The sequence below is a fragment of the Crinia signifera genome, chromosome 3 (assembly GCF_055691185.1).
Source record: "Crinia signifera chromosome 3, ASM5569118v1, whole genome shotgun sequence".
Classification (NCBI taxonomy): domain Eukaryota; kingdom Metazoa; phylum Chordata; class Amphibia; order Anura; family Myobatrachidae; genus Crinia; species Crinia signifera.
In genome coordinates, this window is record NC_139219.1 from 240,891,245 (window position 1) to 240,914,940 (window position 23,696).

General features: G+C 38.9%; 1 protein-coding gene across 8 annotated transcripts in view; it reads right to left on the bottom strand.

Moving 5' to 3' along the window:
- The window catches only part of NLGN1 (neuroligin 1), a 966,435-nt gene that overhangs the window by 648,451 nt on the left and 294,288 nt on the right, over window positions 1-23,696 (bottom strand). For 6 of the 8 annotated variants that reach the window (XM_083177733.1, XM_083177732.1, XM_083177734.1 and 3 more), the window contains 2 exons: window positions 4,047-4,844; window positions 3,589-3,648 (listed from right to left, as the gene is read on the bottom strand). In XM_083177733.1, the coding sequence (XP_083033859.1) occupies window positions 3,589-3,648; window positions 4,047-4,539 (553 nt within the window). In that variant the 5' untranslated portion in view covers window positions 4,540-4,844. The remainder of the gene's footprint in view (window positions 1-3,588; window positions 3,649-4,046; window positions 4,845-23,696) is intronic. The other 2 variants (XM_083177738.1, XM_083177737.1) reach the window with 1 other exon arrangement.

The following is a 23,696-nucleotide window of genomic DNA, read 5'->3' on the forward strand; positions in this document are numbered from 1 at the left end:
CCCCCATTTACAATCATGACACACTGGCACAGACTCACATTGTACTGCGTTTACTGAGTACCTTGCTGAGGCTTTAACTGAGGGAATATAAATCCCCCTATAGAGGGCTAACAATATTCAAAAGTGCCAGTGAATGATTAGACAGACAGACAAACAGATTTACAGAAAGATAGATAAACAGAGAAACAGACAGAGATAGATAGATAGATAGATAGATAGATAGATAGATAGATAGATAGATAGATAGATAGATAGATAGATTCATCTAGGTTAATCTAGAATAACACATTTTGCAAAGACATAATTCACCCAAGTAAATAAATTTAAATCCTTAATTGAAACACAAGACAATAACATCTCTGCATCAAAGTACAATTTCAGAATTAGTATTGCCACATTACTCAATGCTTGCATTAAGAAGTTTATTTGAGAAAATAATATTTGATCCATAAATTAAATTTAATTTTGCCATTCTGAAAAATTATGGGACCATCTTTTTTTTTTTTCTCTGGATGATGGAATAAATGCAAGCATATTACTTGCAGCTTTTACTCATTCCCTCAGCAATTAACTTGACATTGTTTTTGGCCAATCATTATTTACAACCTGACACTCTCCGCATGACCATTAATACAGGTTCTGACAACATCTTGATTGTATGTAGGAATTAATTTAAAGTTCTTTTTTTGGAAACCCTCCTGATAACCTGCCGCTGTGATGCCAAATCCAATATCATCTAGTGTCATTTGTGTGGCTTCAGTTGTTGTCAACGTTTGAAAATATAACTGCTTCAAAATGATTTAAATTTTTACTGTTATCATTGACTTGGTATAGTGTGTTCATTGACAATTAATAATATTTGTTTTTATACACTACAGTATAATATTTGAAAAGCTAACAATTAACCACAGAAGTATATTATGTTTACTAAAAGATCAAACTCAATAAACCTCTTACATACAATATAGATCTACAATATACAATATATAATATTATGTGGAGACAGAGATTAGAGGTAGGATCAGATATGGACTGGGGGTATGGTGGAGAGATAGTTGCCTAAAAACTGTCCCAGCTCACATTGAAAGTAAAAACTGTCACAACTCAAAGTGCAAGAACATTAGGGATACAGTAATTTTGATGGGCTTTTCACTAGTATATACTAGGGGCGGTGGGCCGGGGGATGCGTCCATGGGAAGGTTCAGCGATTCATGGGCATTCCCATGAAAACAATGGGCACTCTAATGCTAATGCCCAAGTGGGGTGCCAGGGGCAGGCAGCTGACATCACAGGATGCCAGGGGCAGGCCGCTGACATCACAGGATGTCAACTGCCTGCTCTGTCCTTGCACAGGACACACGCAAGCCTAATATACCTAAGAGTGTCTTAGATTTGCATGTGCGCACCACATCATTCGATGGTCAGTGGCCATCGAATGATGTGGGTGTCACCCCATAGGCTGAGAATTGATGTTTATGCAAAACATCCATTCGCAGCCGTGCAGGTGTATTTGCCTGCGAATGGGGGCAGGGATCAGTGCGAACGGCGGGTGGGCTAAATTAGACATGCAGCGTTGCGTGTCAATCAGAATAACCTCCTATGTAACATGCTCCCATTAAAAGTACAGTACATGTCACAATTAATGTTACGCAGTCTAGGTCCTGGTTCAGAGTGGATGCAGGCAGAGATGCATTTTGCTAGTGACTGCCTATCTGTAACTGCCTTACTGTAAAGCTGGCCATACATCTACAGATCGATTTTCAGATTGGGCTGGTAGGAACAAAATCCTGGTAATGGATGAGAGCAAATGACAGTTGACCATTTGCTTTGAAATGCTGGAAAACTGCCATTCAGATACTGCCAGGTTTTTGTTCAAACCAGTCCAATCTGACAATCGATCTGTAGATGTATGGCCACCTTAACTGTTACAAACTCCCCTCCCAGGAACACCCAGCACTTTTCTAAGACAATGCATTTCAATTGCAAGGGCACCATTGTGCATACACTTTGTGTAACACTAGCAAAACAATTGCTCAGCTCTGTGAAATTGGCATAGTGTGCCACGCTGAATCAGGCACTATGGGTTAGATGTATGAAGCATTGAAAAGAGTAGAGAAGTGAGCAAATGGGGAAGTTAAATGTGGCAACCAATCAGCACAGAGGTAACATTTATCAGCTGCGTTCTACAAACTTATATGTAGAGGCAGATTGGTTGTATCTGGAACTTCTCCAGTGGCTCATTTTTTAAATTGCTTTATACATATCCCTCTATGGGTGAAAAAATTAGAAAGTGAGAGATTTGGTAAGAAATCTCCAAGTTTTTTTAAAGGGGGCAATCGTTTACACTGCAAAAATCAAACTGCTTTTACAGTGCAAATGATTGCCGCTTGAAAAAAACCCTGGAGATTTCTTACCAAATCTCTCACTTTCTCATTTTCTCACCCTATTACATTTCACCCTATATGTCAAAACTACAGATGTGTCCTAATACACTACTGCTGCAGTCAGCAAAACTTGGCTTATGCTGAAGTGCCCCTTTTGTGTCTTTCTTTACTCAAAAGTGTATCTTTATTGCAATGTGATATGACAAAACTGTTTCACAAGACTGCACGGATTAATGTGATAAGTCAGAGTTTGAATCTGTACCTTTATCCAACAATGCAGCAGCAACAGCAGCTTTCTGTCATTCATGTCCTGCTGTGCTTCGTATACAGATGCAGACTCAGTCTCACACAGATACACAAGTACCACACATCAAATTAATCAGCACAGTCTCATGAAGTGACTCTGTTACTGTACATTGCATTGTGTCTCAATACGTGAAATGGCTTGTTGCACTTCTCAGCACATCCCTCTGACGCCAGGCATCTTGTGCCATATAGAGTAGGTGTATAAGGACACATCTGTATGTATCCCTATGCGTGAGACATTAGAAAAAATATAGCTGTTAAAAGTAAACTTTTTAAAAATAACATATTTGTATGAGGAAACTGATACATTTAAAAAACTGAAAAGAGTTGAAACAATATTTAGCAAGAACACTTTACATAAGCTATTGTATATAAATGATATAAAACACAATAATTTCATAAAACATAAACAAAATGCTTAGTATATGTGTACTAAATCAGCACCATCTTATCAGTATTGAATATAGGACAACAGTAATTTAGATTGGCTGCTTCAGAGTGTAAGTTATAAATAGCTTCCTCTTGATAAGTCAAATATATTCCTCATTCCCTCCATGAACAATGGGATTTGTAATATGTAAGTAAATAAGTAAGGTTTTCATTAATTATTTATCCTTCCCCAATTAGTACAAGTTAGTACATACAGCATGGTCCTATATAGAGAATATATGAAACAATATCTGATATTGTTCCTACGCAAATAAGCTTATTTCAACTGTGTACGTTTAATGTACAATAGTTTACACTAAATATAAAACTGTGAAACCACAATTTATTAATATTATTAATTTCTCATGTTAAACTATTGCGTAAAGTAGTTATTTGGTACTCCTTACTCCTTTTCTCCTTAGCACGTTAACCCCTTTTTTTGTTATTGTGCTGTAACTTTAATACATACCTCCTTTTCTACATATTTTCTTGCCGGGTTTCCGGACACATTCCTTGGATATTCTTTTGACTGAAAAATGAATAAAAGACTAAAAAATAACATGGAGCTCCGTCACAGAAAGTAGGAGCATGCAACACCGTTTACCTAGCTCTGCCTTTGGCTACGTTTCCAACGTTGTGGTGCGCCTGCACATGCAAATGGTGTAGGATGTATCATCAATGGGTAGGTAGGAGCAAGGAATTACCTTCCATTGTAATACCAGTGCCTTGGGAGGACATGAGCGTAGTCATGAGTACAAAAACAGGAACAAACACAGAAGAGCGTCATGCACATCGAAAGCCAGCATGCTGTCAACTAACCAAGCATGCAACCTATACACAGGATTAATGTGGTTAGAGTTGAGGAAAGCAGAAGAATTGAAAGAAAAAAATCAATTTCCCTGGTTTGGATACCCGCATGTAACTCACCATCCTCTGTTGGAACATATATGTTTAAATATAAGCAGTCTTCATTCTGATCTTGCACATAGGAAGAAACTACATCCAGGTTGTTGGTGAACCATACAGGAAGCATGACTTCAGGAAGTCTACCTCCCACAATGTTTTGTGGACAAACCGGGGCAAACTGAGTGGCATTTTTTATATCTCCCCAAGTTGTTGGAGGCTCTGGTGGCTGGAAACGATGTTCTCCTACTGGGGAAGCAGCATAAGGAACACCAAGGAACTGGATAACAGGACCAAGTATTTCATTATTGAGTTCTTTCTTAACTCCTCGTACTTTGCCATAAGTTGTTGAGACTATGGGGTCCACATCATCCAGTTTTTGTGAGCGCACAGGTGCCACATGAAGTAAAAATCCAAATATACACAATAAAAGCATGATATCCAATCCCATAGGCTGCAGATGCAACCTTGCCGCTCTCCATAAACAGTTCAGTCTCATAGGCCTTGGAAACGCCATAGTCCCACATTAGTTGCTGAGTAAAGCAATATTGTTTGTATCCACTTGTGTAAAACAGGGCAATCGAATGAAATGTATCAGGTTTGTTAAATGTGATCCTGCCAGGTAAATCTCAAAAGGGTTTTCATGCAGTAAGAATCTTCCATTGATTTCGCACTCACTGAAGCAGCATCTTCACTAAGTACTATTTATCAGGCTTCATCCTATTGACAGTACTGCTTTCCATAGTAGCAATATCAGAAGGGCTGCCATTTACTGCACACCGCTTTCTTATAAATCAATCCAGTTAGCCGCAGGTCTATATCCTGGAGAAAATGAGAATAAGTCATTAGGAAAAAATATATAACACGGACAGTAATAATTACATGCTGTGCAAGTAACCATGTATTTGTTAATATTTTCTATTCTCTAATTATAGCGAAGAAAGACAGCTCTAATTAATTTCACGATTCATTGGATGGACATTTTGTGAAAACAAATTTACTGAGCATTTTTTCTTTACCCTAGAAAAAGTTTATTTATTAAAGTAGAAATCCTGAAAGTCAAATTACTGTTACTAATTGCCAAGTTTCTTGAAATACAAATATTTCTATATCACTGCTAAATATATTTAACATTTATAAACGTTAAAGGCAACCATCCCCATTAAAGCCCGTTGCATGGTAACATGTGATCGTGCCATCACATATCTCTCCAGGGGATACAAGTCCATTGTTGACTACTATAGTGGTCTTGCTTTTGCAGTATATAGTACACGTTATTTCACTAAGATATCTACCTTGGCCAAGGCAGTAAATGATCTTCCTGCAAATTTTTTATTTTGTTAGATATATATTCATAGTTTAAAGTGATGCAAAAAAAAAATCCACAGTATTGGTCATTTTGATGATGTAGTTAAACTAGTGGTTTCCGCAAAAACTGGGTGTCACAAGGCTCATGCAGGGGTGTGATGGGTTGGCGGTTCAATACCAAATTAAACTATTTATGGACAATGTGATAGGCAAAACCAGTGCGGATGGCTGCCAGTCAGTGGCTGCAACAAAAGTTTAAAGCGGGTTAAAAGTTTAAAGCGGGAGCCAAACAACTGCCACTCCAAACACTGCTAAACTCCAATAACAGTAGGAATACTGAACTGTGCTCCACCTCCAGAGTTGCCACTGTAGCCAATCATAAAATATCCAGACAAACAGAAGCACCACCCTGTGTTCAACACCACATAAATAACCTAAGGATGACAGTTAAGCACAATTTACTTAATTTAATCCATTTTGTGAACTTTTCAATAAGAAGCTTTTGTCCTCAAGGGGTCAAGAAACTTTGTGAACTCATGAACTAAACATTACAGTCAGAAAATCACAGGAATATATATATATAAAAAAATAATAATAATGATACTGCAAACTTTAGTAACATATTACTCTCTGTAAAATAAACCAAAAAAATAAATGAATAAAAGTTAAATGATTTCCCTAATATACAGATGTCCCTTTGTAAAATAATGAAAATAGAGGAAGCTACATCTACAGTATTCATATTATTAGCACTTTCCTATATGTTCTCTACCCATATGTAAACGTAATAGACACCTATGGACACATTTTCTATAATGTGGGGCTGCTTTTCTATCACAATTTATCACAGAGAGAGAGAAAACCTGTTAATCTCATGATTTATGGTATTTAGATAATATGGACAGAGTAGCTGCGGTAGCACTGACTGCTTTTAGTAAGCCTAGGATTACAGTTACTCTGCGTCAGTCTTGGTACATATGTATTTATTTACAGTTTCTTACTGAATATAGCTCAGCAGATTCCGTTGCGGTTTACAACGTAGACAGTGATAAAACAAACTGGGTAACAACAGACAGACTTGGAGGTTAGAGGGCCCCGCTGCAAGCTTACAATCTTTAGGGACATAGGAGGGAAACACCAGGACAGGCATCAGTAATAGCATAGCAGTCCCACCAAGTTGCAGGTCCAGAAGGGAAGCTATATAATACATAAGTGCCTCAGATGGTTATGCATGTGGTACTTAAATATGATAGGCTTGCCTGAAGAGGTGAGTTTTCAGGGAACGCTTGAAAGTTTGGAGGCTAGTGGAGAGTCTTATTGTGCGTGGAAGGGCATTCCATAGGGTGGGGGCAGCCCGGTGAAAGTTATGTAATAGTGAATGGGAGCTAGTGATCCTTGCAGAAGAGAGACGCAAATCTTGAACAGAGGGGAGTGGTCGAGATGGGAGATATTTTGAGATAAGTAAAGAGATATAAGCTGGTGCAGTATGGTTAATAGCTTTATATGCGAGTAGATGTATTTTGTACATATGTGTCTGTGTGACTCGCCTTGCTGGATTCCATGAGCAAAGTGGTACTGGAAGCTTTGAGTTAGTCTTGCCGATACACTTGCAAATAAATAAATAAATTAAATAATGAATTAAATAGCAATTGCAAAAAATAAATACAAACATGCTAAATAAATGATTTTGATAATACTGTGATTTGAAAAAATATATATATTTTGTGTAAATAAAGCATGTATATTTTCTGCTGCCTACATTCTTAGACTACGTCAGATTCCGCAAAGGAGGGAGCCTTTGTTAGACAGAAAGAAGTTCTATCTCTGGATATAGGGCTCTTTTCAGAATAATATACAGGGCCCAAGAATTATTTGTATGCGGGTCAACAACTTACTGTCAAACAGCTTTGAACAGAATTAAAATACTGAAATTGGCTTCAAATGAGCAAGCTTATCACCAACAACTGCATTGTTTTTCTTGTATAGTTACTGTGTCAGCCTAGGACTTCTTCACAGCGAAAACTTAAATAGTGCTTCACATTCTGAACAAGTTATCATTGTGAGGCATGGAAGCTGCAAGAGTTCGTGCTTCCCAATTATACAAGTCTTGTGAAACTGAAGCCGTAGAATGACAGTTTAAGAATTGCAGTCTTCTACAAATGACAACCAAATACAATTATCCAATTTTTTATTGGCAGCGTGAAGGCAGGTGGATATCTGCCCTGTTAGTTTGGTGATGTACAAGGCTGCTTTTATAGGCAGGAGGAAGTATAAAACTAAGCGGTTTCTGGTTATATCTCTGCATTTCTGTAGACTTGTTCTTCATTCAAAGGTAAATGTTGACAAAATATGTAATACTGTAATTTAGATAGATACAGTATTAGGGGGTAAATTTACTAAGATGGGAGTTCAATTTCAGATGGGATGTTGCTATGGGTAACCAATTAGATTATATCTATTATCTTTGAGAAAGTGCAAAATAAATAAGTAGATTCTGATTGGTTGCCCATAGCAACATCCTAGAACTCCTATCTTAGTAAATTATATATGCATATCTCGCTGCCATAGCTCACCGTCAGGGGCATTGAATACCCCTCTAGATGTCATGCTATGCTGTTTTGGCAGTGTGCTCTGCAGTGCTTGCCCCAGGCCAACGCACCGGTGCAACCACCACACATGTGCCTGTGTTATCCATGGGGCATGTCACTGAAAGTAGAGATGATACAAACCAGGGCCCGCTAAGGGAGTCACTAATGCATGCAAAATAGAGATGTCCCTGGGAATGCAGCATGGACACCATGTTCTCAGAGACCTGGGCATCCACAGTAGACTCTGGTACAATGTCTACTGTCCAACCATAGAGAAAACGGGTCTGATCGGAGCCTGCAAACAGGCCCTCTCCTCTTCTAAAGTGCCTCTGCATACTGAAATACTATTTGGCTATGTGTATGATAGGGTTGAAGATTGCATTCTCCAATGCAGCACCAACTTATGTGAATAAGTGCATATTCTTTGTACAGTGCTGCATAACAATATTGCTGCTATATAAATAAACATTACAAATAATAATTGTATGCACATGTACATATATAAATGTCAGTGTATATAAATATTAACATCACTTAGTTATATATAGTTTCACATTAGATTTTAACTAGCATTTCCTTAGTGACCAATAAGCAACCATAACACCTTATTTGTGACACCACTGTTTTACCCACACTACAAATAAATGTCAGCAAGGAAGAACATATCGGCCCTTTTTATATTGAAATTAGTTGTATAAGCCAGGTGTATTTAAAGATAATGTTGTCATAAGTGTATAATATCCCTAAAAGTTCCATAAACAGAAATGCTCCCAATACGCAACATATTTGCACAGTGAGTAGCATTACAAGTACAACTTCCTCTGCACTGAATGGAAATAAAATGCAGTCAATTATAATAATATATTAGTTCCTACAGCATTGAAAATTTCAAGTAGATTCACATGATATAATATGAACACCGCAAGCAATAGCTGCAGTTGGTATACCTGCCGTGAATATATAATTGCAATAAAATGAACAAGCGAATAAAGTGAGAATGGATTAAAGGCTTCCAAAGCTTAGAATGTTTTATATCGCAGATCTTTATTTATTTATTTTTGCAACAAATGCAATTAACAGCAGTAGAGTATTATTTACAAAATGTAATTTAACAATAACTAGTTTGTGCATTTTTATCTATATTACAGTCATTGAATATATTAGAAAATGGACATTGATTTTCTTGAGTATTTGGTTGAAATTTGATGCATGTATACTTATTTTGCATGTGCTTATAAAGGTACATTTGGTACTGCTTTCCTAGCACGGCGCCCACGATCTAGATTGTATGTGTGGGGCTGATATCTCAAGCATCTCATGCATCTTATGTGTTTGTACAGCATAAGATGCATGAGATGATGCAATCGACGCAATCGACGAGATTTTTACATTGGAATCAATGTAAAAAGGCACCAAAACCCCAATTTTAATTGCTAACCCACCCTCATGGGTGAAATGCCCCCCCCATTGTTAACGCCACCCCACTATTGATGCCAGCCCGAAGCGTGGCGAGCGCAGCGAGCCTGCGAGGCCTCCGACCTTTTCATACCCCCACTATCCACATCGGCGTGGAGTTGATATTATATAGTGTGGCGAGCGCAGCGAGCCACCGAGCCCAAAGCGTGGCGAGCAGACGCGGAATACATGTAAAGTAGTCCGCGTCCGGGGTATGAAAAGGTCGGAGGACGCGTACCACCGCCCCTCGTGGGCTCGCTGCGCTCGCCACGCTTCGGGTTGGCGTTGATAGTGCTGGTGGCGTTAACAATGATTATTGGGGGCTCACAGTTTTTTATCTCATGGATCTCATGCATATCATGCATCTTATGGATGCATAGGATCCATGAGATAAAAAAATCGGGTCCATCGCGTTGATTGTATGCCTTAAGTACCTTAAACTTAAGGCATACAATCAATGAGACGGGCGCCGTGCTAGGAAAGCAGTACCGTACATTTTACAATTATTTTATACCAGGTATTGTTTTACGAGAAACATTATAGCTTTTCTATGTTGTTGGGACCTCACACATGTTTTTATTGTAAACCAATGCAAAAAGTGACACATGCTAATGTCCTAAACCGATCAGAACTGATTACTGGGTTCTACATGCTGTATGTTCCAATAATATTATCAGTACAGTATGTGACTTCTACGGTTTTGGCATAAAGGGTCGACAGTCAAAAGATAAACAGTGTCTAAGATGACTTCAAATGGTTGACATGGACAAGGTCGACACAAGCAATAGGTAGACATGGACATGGCCAACACATAAATAGGTTGACATGAGTTTTTTGTTTAATTGGTGTCAACCTGTAGGTTTCAGCACAGGGACCCCAAATTTATGTATGGTCTTGCTCGCCATGCTTTGTGCACATTACCATTCCGAGTTGGAGTCCACGCTGATAGTAAAGGGCCAGATGTATGACAAAACATTATAAAATGGTGATAAACAACCATTGAATCAGCTCCTAACTGTTAATGTTTCAACTCAGCATGTAACCTGGCAGTTAGGAGCTCACTGGCTGGTTGTTTTTCACTCTCCATCTTATCACTTTTTGAAGCTTGATACCTCTGACTCAAAGTATGATACAACACTCTTCTCACAGGCAGGGCAGCCGTGGCCTAATTGAGGGAGGTGTGACCACCTCCCGCGATTAGGTCACTCCCCCAAAACGTTTAGGGGGGTGAAAACACACTTTACAGTCAGGGGGGAGTGTTATTGTCGACCCCCCTCAGCCGCAGCACATACCTACAGCATGTGCTATGCTGACAGCAGGCTCAGCAGGAGCTGTCACACTGTCAGCACAGCACATGCTGTAAGTGTGTGCTGCTGCTGCCTGGAACGGGGAAGGGGGGGGGAGTCAGACCAGGGCACCCGCCAGGCCCCTCCAGCAAGCCTGGGCCCGGGTAATTAGTACCTGCTCCCTCGCCCTCTGGCAACCCTGCTAGGAATGCACCCACTTTAGGCATTTACAAATGTAGACACAGCTAAAGGTGCACACAGTGCAAAAGTGTAAATCTCTCCTGTCACTGTGGAGGTTATTCTGGTTGGTGCGTAACTTTCCGAATTCTTTCGGAGCAGACCGCACGCCACGCTGTGCGGACATTGTAAGAACAAACGCCCACAGGTCCTCCGCATTCGGACGGACTCACTCTCAAAGAAGATGGTGTGTTTTTGGACAACATCCAAACCGTGCGTGTGCGGTGGCCACACAAAGATTCTTACAGCGTCAGAACAGACGGGAAACTGGCCGTACATACCAATGCGGTGTATTTCTGCAAAACTAACGACTATTATCTGAACTCATAAATCTGTCACATGACACACTTATGCAATTAGGCTACCTCATAAAAAAGGGATTGTTTGTAATTTTAATCAATTAAATCCTATTTGATACTTAAGCACATTACTACCACTTTACATTAACCCTTACATCATGTGAAGTGCTATTCAATCATTGTTACCCCTTTAAGTAATGGTCCCTTTAGGCAGCAATGCTTCCAATTGAAGCATTGAAAAGAGTGTAAGTAATGGGTAATGAGTAGAGAAGTGGATTGTATTGTGTTCAGCTGACAGTGCTTCAGGTGCGGGCGTACTAATTGGGCGAACCGAATGCCTAGCACATGAACAAGTGCTCTCCGCAAAGTGAAACTTGCTTATGAAGACCTCATATTTCATGCGTGTTGGTTCGTTTGCAGTCGGTGTGCTGTCCGAATGCACGCCTACCAGAGTTTGTGCACTCCCTCGTGTACGCCCATATTTACGCCCAGTTTTTCCCACTTTGAAACCACGCCCTTGTGTAAGTCCGAATGACGCCCAAAAACGCCCATATTTCCCGAGTCAATTCGGTGGACATTTCTGTACGGTATTAGTGAGAACGAGTACGGAGACCATGCGTGGCACATGCGCATAGCGTTGCCTACGCATGCGCAGATGGCTAAAAAGCGACCTCCGAAAGAATTCGGAACGGACCGCATCGACCAGAATAATGCCCTGTGAAACAACCCATCATAAAATAAAGCTATTAAATATTTATCCTAAAATCCACGATTTTTGGCCTAAATAAATGTGAGCGAGAAAAAATTCTGCAATGCTATTTAAGACAGTGATGCTCCAATTACTTGGTAAGGAATGCCTCTATTGGTGCAAACTATTGCCTCATCTGTAAACATGCCCATCTTGAGCTGTAAGGCTATGTGATCTGGTGGAAATCAATGTGTATTTGTGCAAATCAGGTTGCACTACACTGTCACTGATGACATTGCTGTTTTGCACATCAAAAATTACTATAATGATTTTTTTACTCTTCACTGCTTTACTCGCAGCCTAGTAAAGTAGACTCGCAATGAAATCCTTTGCATTGTCAAAATATATATAACAAAGACAAAGGATTGAAGATCCATCTAACATGTAGCTTATTTAATGTTTCTATTTGCAACCATGTAATAAAATATGTAAAGTGTTTTACACTATTTCATTGTAACATGTGCTGCATACAGTATATTCCAAATGATAGATGTAAAGACGTTATAGATTTCCTTTATTAAATACTTTTCTAGGAACATTATAATCCAGTCCCATTAGTGCTGTTCATTCACAAAAGGCTCTCAGATTCTTGTTTACAGAATAAAAACCTTGAAGTAATAAATGTTAAGCCATTTAGGGAGTGTCAGTAGACACACATGTCCACACTGTGGCCCTCCAGCTTTTGTGAAACTACACATCCCATCATGCCTTGCTATAGTTTCAGCATTCCCTAATAGCAAAACTGTAACAAGGCATGATGAGGCTTGAAGTTTCACAACAGCTGGAGGGCCATAGTTTGGACACGCCTGCCCTAGAAGAAACAGGCTCCAAAGACTGTAAAGGGTATATTTACTAAAGTGTGAGATTTTATAAGTGGATAGGTTGCCTGAGCTACCAATCAAATTCTAGATATCTTCTAGAACAGGGATGGAGAACCTTTGGCCCTCCAGCTGTTGTTAAACTACACATTTCAGCAATGCCTGCTACAGTTTTTCTATTTGGCTAAAACTGGTAAAATTGCTAAAACTGTTGCAAGGAATACTGGGATATGTAGTTCAACAACAGCTGGAGGGTGAAGACTCCCCATCTCTGTTCTTGAAAGTGTGAGATAAATGACAAATAGAATCTGATTGATTGCTATGGAAAACATCTCCACTTGCCTGTGCCTTAGTAAATATAAATTCTTGTCAGCTACAAAAAGAGAAAACAATTTACCCTTCTGTATGTGAAATTCAGCTTTACAATAAATGCGAACACATTGTGAAATGTGAACAGGTTTTTTCAATAGTTTGGTTCTAAAAGGGTTACCAATATTCTATTTACAACTGCTGTATTATATGTGTTAGACTACAAACAGTTAATAAAAATAAATGTTCCAAAATGCCTAGTCAAGGGACACATTGCTTGACCACAAACATTCTCAATTGTGCTTTATACAAAAGCTCAATAATAAAGATCAAAATGAGAAAATAATAGAGGGTGAGAGGAAAGTGCGTTAGGTTGGCCTGACAGGTACATAAAGCTATCCAGCCAGAAAATTAGAGATAAAGCAAAGGGCCGAGGTTGTAAGGTTGTAGAGTTCCATCAAACTCACAATACAAAGAAATAAACGTATAATGGCAAGGGGTGTTGTCTAGTGTCCACAGGTAATTAAAAACAAATGCAGAGGGCAGTAAGTAGTCATTTATAGCTTTTACCCAAGCAGACAACAGCCATTCCCTGCTTTTATGTTACAGATTCACATCATCAAGTAATCATGATTCTCCAGTTATTTCTTTAACAATTTCCAGTAAATGTCAGAGTTAAACTAAGGAGAACCAGCTTAATACACAGAGTGAGTGTTAGAAGAAAGAGAATGACAGGTTCTGTACCATTGTAAGGCAATGGGGATTTTATAGTGGTGCAGATTTATAGCTCATTGCACACCAGCCAATCTGTTCTAGCCCAAAATAGTATGTTATAGTACTGTACATTGTAAAGGTGCCAGTCTATTCCACCACAATTGTACACGTGCCAATCTGTTCCACCACAAAATAGTATGTTATAGTACATTGTACAGTCTATTCCACCACAATTGCACAAGTGCCAACCTGTTCCACCACAAAAAAGTATATTATACCTGTAGTACATTGCACACCAGCCAATCTGTTCCACCACAAAATAGTATGTTATAGTACATTGCACATGTGCCAATCTGTTCCACCACAATTGCACAAGTGCTAATCTGTTCCACCACAAAATAGTATGTTATAGTACATTGTACAGTCTGTTCCACCACAATTGCACATCTGCCAACCACACGATAATATGCTACAGTACATTGCACATGTGCTAATCTGTTCCACCACAAAATAGTATGTTATAGTACACTGAACATGTGCCAATCTGTTCCACCACAATTGCACACTCTTGCAGCTCATTTCATACTCCCATAAAATAACAAGATTTAATTTTATGAGAATAGAGAGTATTTATATTATATTGCACACCTGCCAATCTGTTCCACCACAAGAAAGTATGCTATAGTACATTGCACAGGTGCCAATCTGTTCCACCACATGATAGTATGCTATGGTACATTGCACACCTGCCAATCTGTCAACCACATGATAGTATGTTATAGTACATTGCACAGGTGCCAATCTGTTCCACCACACGGTAATATGTTATAGTACATTGGACACCTGCCAATCTGTTTCACCACACGGTAGTATGTTATAGTACATTGGACACCTGCCAATCTGTTCCACAACAAAATAGTATGTTATAGTACATTGCACATGTGCCAATCTGTTCCAGGGTGTGCAGTTTGAACCTCTGAGGATGATAAACTTTGTTATGACAGGGACTTGTACAGCTTAGGGCAATGAAACAGTTTGGGTTAAGTGCACTCTTGCAGCTCTTTTCATACTTACATAAAATAATAGGATTTAATGTCATGATAAAAAAGATGTTTACAGGGGAGGTTTCCTTATGTGGCCCTACACTGAAGAATAAGTTCATTCCAGGTGCCGGAGGCAAGTTTTAGTTTGTTGCACCCATTTAAAAAAAAAAAATCAACGGCCGCTGTGTGACAACGACCAGGGGGCCAGGGTCAGACTTAAGAGATTTTGCTGTCAGTGTTAAGTGCCGGGTCCTAAGTCACAAGCCAGCAGCAGCGGCAGGTACACTTTTGCTTTTGCTGCCATTTCCCCTATTGCAGGTGTTAACATGGTTCCTGGGACAGAGCAGATTAAGGGGGTATTCAATGTGAAGGTCATGGCAGTCGAGCTTGGTCGACCGCCGTGAGCCAGTCCCATTCTCGGTCAGCTCGACCGAGAGCATGCAGGCGGGGTTCAATGTCCCACCTGCCCGGGAGCGAGAAGAGGGCGTGGCCGCGAGTTGCGACAGGGAAGAGGCTGCTCGTTGCTTCCCGGCTGTTCTCGGCAGAACGAGCCCGAAAGCTAGTGCTGTCGGGCTCGTTCTGCCGAGATACCCTGCTCAGTGCTGTCGGGGAAGACAGCATTGAATCGGGCCTGGCGGGAGGTACTCGCCGGAGATTAAATGTCCCCCTAAATCTGCAACAGTAGCAGGTGCACTGCAGGTGTAATCTGTTGGAATGGCAATGGTCACACTTGGATCCTTTGGGAACCACACAGGTGCTGCTGTACATGTATTTGCCCCTTTGGGACTTGAAGCCCAGAGGCAGATGACTCCATTGCCTTTGGGAGTTACACCCCGGCCACACATCTTCCTTTGCTTCTGCATACGTGACCCTTTTTCCCCACGTCCTTTTATGTGGTCTAGACTGTACTTTTAGAGTTGGATTTATGTAGGCAGTTATCTATTTTAAAATAACTACATAGGTTAAGTCAGGGCTGGGCAACACCGGCCCTCCAGATGTTGATGAACTACACATCCCAGCATGCCTTGCATCAGTTTCAGCATGGCCACATAGCAAAACTAATGCAAAGCATCCTGGGATGTGTAGTTCATTAACATCTGGAGGGCTGGTGTTGCCCAGCCCTGGGTTAAGTCCATCTGTTCTGTATATGTAGAACACACTGAAATGTATTATTTTACTCTGCATACTAACACTGCAAGGAGTTCAATTTAAATTCTGTTGATTTAAATTGAACCCCCCCCCCCATCACCACAACTCCTTCTGCAATGAACAGCGTAATAAATAATGGACTCTAGAGAACAGCTAGGGTTAAGAAAGTTAATTGTAAAAGATGGAAGAGAATTCCTTTGCTGTGCAAAATGAAACATGATCATGGATTAAGTATTCCATACTGCGCAAAGCCGCTATGTATAATTTGTTATTGCAGTAATATATGTAGCTACATTTTCAGCAAGCGTGCTTCGCCTTTATTATTGTTTTTCCTATAATCAATATTAATATCAATATTAATAATTTTTCATTTCACAACTGTAGTTTTCATCAAATGCTGAGTGAGTATTTTACCCCTCCTATGCTCTATGTTTCCAAATCTCTTCATTACACCACATTTTGATGACCAGGCTGCAAAAACTACCTACCTAAAATATCCAAGCAATGTGGAACACTGTATAAGTAGCAACTGATGATTTCCTCATGTGGGACTGCACATTTGTAAGACCTAAGGTTCCCCCCACACGGTACGATTATCGCGTGTGATTTGATCGTTTTTTAGTTCAAATTGTATTGCATCTAGTTCAAATCGCACAGTATTTATTTTCCCTTCCGATCCGATGCGCGCTCCAGCGTACTCAATATTGTAGAGCGTGATATGCAGGTGTTTTTTGTACTACATCGCATGCTATTGTACTACTATTGAAGTGTAGTCAAAATCTGTTGTAGTTTAAATCACATAGCACACATTCTATAGGATCACCGTAAGAGTCTGTTTACTAAGCCTTGGATGGAGATAAAGTTGACAGAGATAAGGTACAGAACCAGCCAATCAGCCCCTAACTGCCAAGTTGCAGACTGTTTGAAAAATGAAAGTCATGAGCTATCTATTATTGTTTAACTCTTAAAGGACATGTGAACAGGTTTGAAATTTGCAAAGCTGGCACTAAAAAGATGCTTTAAATCTCTTCACTAATAGATTGGCTTCGGGGGTGTGAATATTGTTGAATACTAATACCAAACCCTATATAATACTGTTGGAACATTAATGTTTGTGCCCAAACATAGCAGCTTGTTATATCCAAATGTTTTTACAACAGATAAACACATTGTAGTAGCCTAGGGCCGGGGCGGATTTGGGGATGAGAACACTCTCTAGGGACAACATTAATGGCTGCCCCACTTGCCTCATTTTAATAATTGTTATGAGAACATTTGATAACATACAACAAAAAGGTTATGAAATAGTCGATCGGCACTGTCTAGATCGACAGTTACAGGGTTGACCACTCTTGGTTGAAGGCATCTAGTTAGACACCTAAAGTTTGTCAACTACATCGGGAGTTAGAAGCAAGCAATATATCGACGGACACGAGGTAGACAGTCACCAAGTCAACACAAGTTTTTCATATTTTTGGGTGCTGAGTGTCACAGGGGTCCCCATGGACATGTATATGTGCACAGTGTCCCATATTTATTTATTTATTAACAGTTTCTTATATAGCGCACACAGATCCACTTGGATAGTGCGAACCAAGTTGGGCTGCACCAAAAAAACATGAAAAACTTGTGTCGATGTGGTGACTGTACCGCTTGTGTCTAATTCCCGTTACTTTCTATCTAGAAACTGTAGACTATCAAGTCGTCTAGGTAGATGCCTTTGACCAAGAGTGGTTGATCCCGTAACTGTCAATCAAGAAAGCATTGACTCACCGACCATATACAAACAAAAACATCACGGTTGACTGAAACATTTTCATTGTTTCACTATTCACTCTATTGATTAGTAGTTACAAAAACTGTATTAAAAAAAATCAAGTTCATGGAAAATGAGAAAAATGTCAAACACCACAAAGAATTCTGATAACTTTATTAGGGAAGTTTGTTGAAACCTGGACTTAATATAGAGCAGCATATTACCAGTAGGCCTAATGAGCTGCATTGCATTCACCTCAAGTAAATCTACTCTAGATGGAATTTAGAGCACCTACTGGTATCATTTAATATATTGATGTCCTCGAGCAATCTAACTAATTAATAGTAAAGCATCAAAGTACAAACAGATGCTGAATAATTAACTCATAATAATACTTTTACAGGTAGAGTTGAAGAACTCAAGAACTTTATTTGTATCATAAAACAAAATCTTGTGTAAATTATTGTTTTTGCACCAAAATATATTTATTTCACTTCTTATTTAGAATAAATTACACTTGACACTATCTCCAGAATGAAACTCTCATAATAATCAGCTTGATTTATTTAAAATTACCTACAAGTTAATGTTATACAGTATTATTATTATTATTTTATTTATTTACAGTTTGTTATATACCGCAGCAGATTCCGTTGCGCTTTGCAATTGTAGACAGTGATAAAACAAACTGGGTAACAACAGACAGACTTGGAGATTAGAGGGCCCTGCTGCAAGCTTACAATATATAGGGATATAGGAGGGAAACACAAGGACAGGCATTATTATTATTATTATTATTATTATTATTATTATTATTATTATTATTATTATTATTATGTATATTATGCATGCTGAGATTTTTAATGTCCCTATTTTAAAAGGGATGTCCAGGAGGCAAGGTGATAGTGTAGGATACTGTTATTTTATCAGCCAACCCGCATTTCCACAATGCTAGCCACTATGCTAATACATACACCATATCAAAATCAATCACGTGCCTTTATACAATATGAATCGTTAGTCAATGAACATGACTGGCATTTTCTGAATAAAGTTTTTTATTATTATTATAAAGCTGTGAGACATCTGTCATTAATTTAACTATCAGTCTTTGTATAATAACGTTTGAAGGGAAATTAGACTTTTTTTTTGCAGGGAAAACAGTTGGGATACTCCTAACAAGGGAAACGTCAGTTTATCCACATTCTCATAATTCTCTACACCTGGGGTAGCCAACCCTAGTCCTCGAGAGCTACCAACAGTGCATGTTTTGCAGGTCTCCTCACAGAATCACAAGTGAGCTAATTAGCTCCATCTGTGTATCTTTTAAAATGTGTCAATTATTAATGAGTGCATCTGTGCAGCAGCTAGGTTGTCTGGAAAATGTGAACTGTTGGTTGCTCTCGAGGGCTAGGGTTGGCTACCACTGCTCTACACTATGGGCCTTGTTCAGACCTGATCGCAAAGCAACTTTTTTCTTATATGGACAAAACCATGTGCAATGGAGGGGGGGGGGACATGTGCAGAGAGAGTTAGATTTGGGTGAGTTTTTTGTTTCTGTGTAGGGTAAATACCGGCTGCATTATTTTTTATAATTTTACAATGTAGATTTCAATTTGAACACACTCCACCCAAATGTAACTCTCTCTGCACATGTGACATTTGCCACACCTGCAGTGCACGTGGTTTTGTCCACAGGTTCTCAAAATCGATCTACAGGGCACCCCACACAGTGCATGATTTGCATGTCTCCTCAGAGAATCAAGTGAAAGAATTAGCTCCATCTGTGGATCTTTAAAAATGTGTTTGTCAGTAATGAGTGCACCTGTCGGTGACCTGGAAAACGTGAACTGTGTGGGGTCCTGAGGACCGATTTTGAGAAACACTGGTTTTGTCCAGTAGAGAAAAAAGGTGCTTTGCAATCAGGTGTGAATTCCGCCCTATATACAAAGTGCACAGTTGGGATCCAAAACAAAAGGTTTACCTAAAGCCACTTACACACACAGCAACCAATTAGAATCTACTTCTTATTTATTTATCATCTTCTAGAAGATAATAGATATAATGTTTTGGTTGCTATGGGCAACATCCCATCTTTAATAGAACTCACATCTTAGTAAATGTATCCCTAGGTGATTAGTTGCACCCCCAATACAGTCAACTATATTGGTGGTACAGCTGTGCAAACGATATAGCGCATACACACTGAACAATATCATTTAACAATATCAATCAGCTGAGTCAAAGGGTCAGACTGAGCTGGATGCACAGACAACATGGGTGGGGAATCTTCTGAGCAATATCTTTTCAAACTTGTTTACTGCGTATGGGGCTTAAGAGATCAGAAATCAGTCAATGTCTGTGCATAGGGAAAAAAAGGGTCTGTGGGGAGTGAATGGCTTGCTACCAAACATGAACCAACATTCATGATTCCGGCGCTAATAAAACTTGTATGATATAGTTGGAGTTATATTAGGTTTAGCAAAAACAAAACTAATGGCTGGACGTGTTAAATGAGTTTGACTGAAACTCAAAATGGAGGAGAACATGGAAGTAAACACTTTGCGCTAATTAATGTATATAGGGCTCTGGGAAAATACCAATGAACAGAATGTACCAAGTCCAGTATACATTCTTTTCATTGGCATTTTCCCAGAGCACTATATACACTAATTAGTGCAAAGTGTTAATACTTCCAATGTCTGTGTATGTCAGCGTTGCAACATATGATAGAAAATATAGTACAGAAAACAGCTCTGTTATTTTTTTATATTAATATAAATATGTAAGATACGCTACTATATAAATACTACAATAATTTTTACAGTTACATTTCCATTGTTTCAGTGATAGGCTATAGAAAGTATGCATTACCTCCTAGGGAAGTATCCTAACCCTCCAACCCTACACAATTCATTTCAATAAGTTTAAAAATGGAAACTGTAGTTTCCAATAATCACATTGCCACCTGCACTGTTCTACGCATTCAGACATGTTGCACAGGTTTGTTTTTTGTCTACTCCATTCACATACATTTCCCAAAAGCGAACACATTGGGGAAGCTTGTATGATCTGCAATGATCTCCCAGATGGGTGTAAAAATTTTGTTTGGTGCCACATGCCAACACAATCAAGTATAACAAGCGGTTTCTCTGTAGTGTGCACTTGCAGTTTTTAATACAGATATAAGGCCTTGAAGCTTTAATGTAGAATAGGAGGTATGAATTAAAAAGGAAAGTGCTTAAGAAAAAAGAAAAGAGCTGTTTAGGAGAAGCTAAGAACAGAACAGCTGAACAGTCTTCAGAGACAGTAATGAATTCATGTAAGCCTGGGAACTTAAGGGCCCCATATACTACAGCAATTTTGCACGATTTCATGTGATTCTGAACTTTAAGGCTGATTTATCGTTTGTAAAGTGGCAAATCGAATGTGTTTTTCATTCGATCCAATCCGATGGGAGGTCCTATGAGTGCCGGTTCGGAGCCACTAGATCACTAGTGATACACTAATGATTTATTGGAATCCAATGGAATCAGATGAAAAATGTAGTGTTTTTTGTGCATGCAATGGATCGCAGAAAGTTTGACTGGCATTTCCAGCCGTCCTAGCCCCCTAATCCAGCCCATCCGATATATACATGGTACAATTGTATACCAAAATATATATCTTATGCGATATATTGTGGCTTGATATTTCTTATGCGATATATCTTATGCAAAAATAGAACAAAAGTACAAAATTGTATGAAATCACTCCCGGGACGGTCCAGGGGGAGTTCAGGGGAAATCACATCCGACTTCAGCGTCAGACAAATCATTGTAGTGTATGGGGCACTTTAGTGCAGAAAAGGGAATTAGATGTTTATTACAATTAGCTATTCTGGGTGGATAAGACACTCAGACAAGCTTATAATAGCACACACTGGTAAGACTTTCCTTGTCTTAATACATTAAATAGACATGTCCCTGATCAATATGATTTTAACTAGTCACCCACAAACATCATGGGCTACCCCCACCCCTATTCAGAAGAACTTACTTCTGTGTATATCATTTATGAGCTCTGACAGGAGTGAAATACAGATGTATTCTCAAACACAGTATCTGATTAACCAAAAGGCTGATTAGGCTGCAGCCTAGGGCATCAGAACTGGGGTGACAGCCGAGGAATAAAATTAGCTAACAAGCATGGAATTAAGTAGCACCTATCACCCATCCCAATGTACTGTGGGGGGTAAAGTTCTTAAGGAGAATGACAGATGGCTGTGCAGCCTAAAGCCAAAATCTCCTTCACACGACACAAGCATTAGATCCTACATGACAGTTGTATAACCTTCATTACATGTACATGGGCAGTATGACTAGTGAGTCCCTGGGTGACCATATGTCTGTGTTTAGCAGCATTACAAGGTGAGCTACATGTGTCTTAGTCTGCGGCACCTAGAGCCTTTAATCAGGCCCTTCTCATACATTTTTGTTGCAGTCTCACCAAACAGCCCCTCTTGACATGCCGGGTTTCTTGAGACTTTGCTACTGATTCTTTGTTTATGCAGGGTTTTTTTTTTTGTTTTTTTTTGGCCAAACTACAATTCGACAAGGATGTGCCAGGAGTCTGTGCTTATTAATTTTGTTATGTGACTTTAAATATCTGTGTGCAACTGAGTCTCTAAATTTGCAATACAAAGTGCTATGATGTAGCTTTTTAACATGCCAAGTAAAGAAACCGAGACTCACACAGATATACATGTGCCCCATATCCAATTAAACAGCACAGTCTCTTGGCACATCCTAGCTACATCGACTTGTGACTAAGATGCATTTTCAGCAGAAAAAGAGGATCAACACTAGAAGAATTGCAGGGGAGCTGACACACTCGCTTCAGGCATCTCCCGCTGCATGGCATATTGAGGCTAGACGTAGGAGGACATACTGTATCTGTAGTGTGTTTATAGGCGGGTTTCTTTTTCAGCAATATACATTATTAAGTTCTGCAAGGCCATTGACCAATCAATTTCTTTCCAAATGCCTCTATAGGAATGGTTCATTCAGAAGACAATGGTCCATAAACGAGGCCTCTAGCAGCAGACCTTTGCTGTTATTCTGAATGGCTCTAAACACACTCCACTGCTTTCTATTTGGAAAAGGTCTTCATACAATATATGTTTAGCAAACGGCTTCTTAGCAACAAAATTACATTTTGTTCTTCATTGCCCTTCAACATAACACAAAATTTGCAAAGTGCAAATGCTTTATGAGCACAATACATGTTTGTCTGAAAAGCTGAACAGCGTTGAAGCAAATTAGCTTTTAGGAACAATTTTGAACTATGCAGATTTATCAAGGTCTTGGAATAAATACAGGCTAAAATATTTAATCACTTTTATTTTTTCTTAGTGAAATAATTTATTAAGGGTCTAACTTACCCAAGACTACAGATGCAGTTAGCCTATATCAAGCCTTCTTTTTGATTACTTTGTGTTTTTATTATTTTTATTATTATTATTATTATTATTTTTATTATTTCTATTATTATTATTATTATTATTATTATTATTATTATTATTATTATTGTTATTATATCTATTATTATTTTATGGTAAAACATCTTTAAACATATTTATTTTATTATTCTATTGTAACTCTCTTTTATAATTAGTTCTTTTATATAATTATACCCTAAAGCACTTAGGGGTTTATTTACTAAGATGGGAGGTCTATTAAAGATAGACTGTTGCTATGGGCAACTAAACAGATTCTATCAATTCTCTTCTAGAAGGTGCTAGATATAAAAAAGTAGATTCTGATTTGGGAACTATGGGCAACATCCCATTTTCAATAGAATTCCCATCTTAATAAATAAACCCCTAAGGGGGGGAATTTACTAAGATGGGAGTTCTATTCACACGTGATGTTGCTATGGGCAACCAATCAGAATGTACTTATTTTTTTAGCACCTTCTATAAGA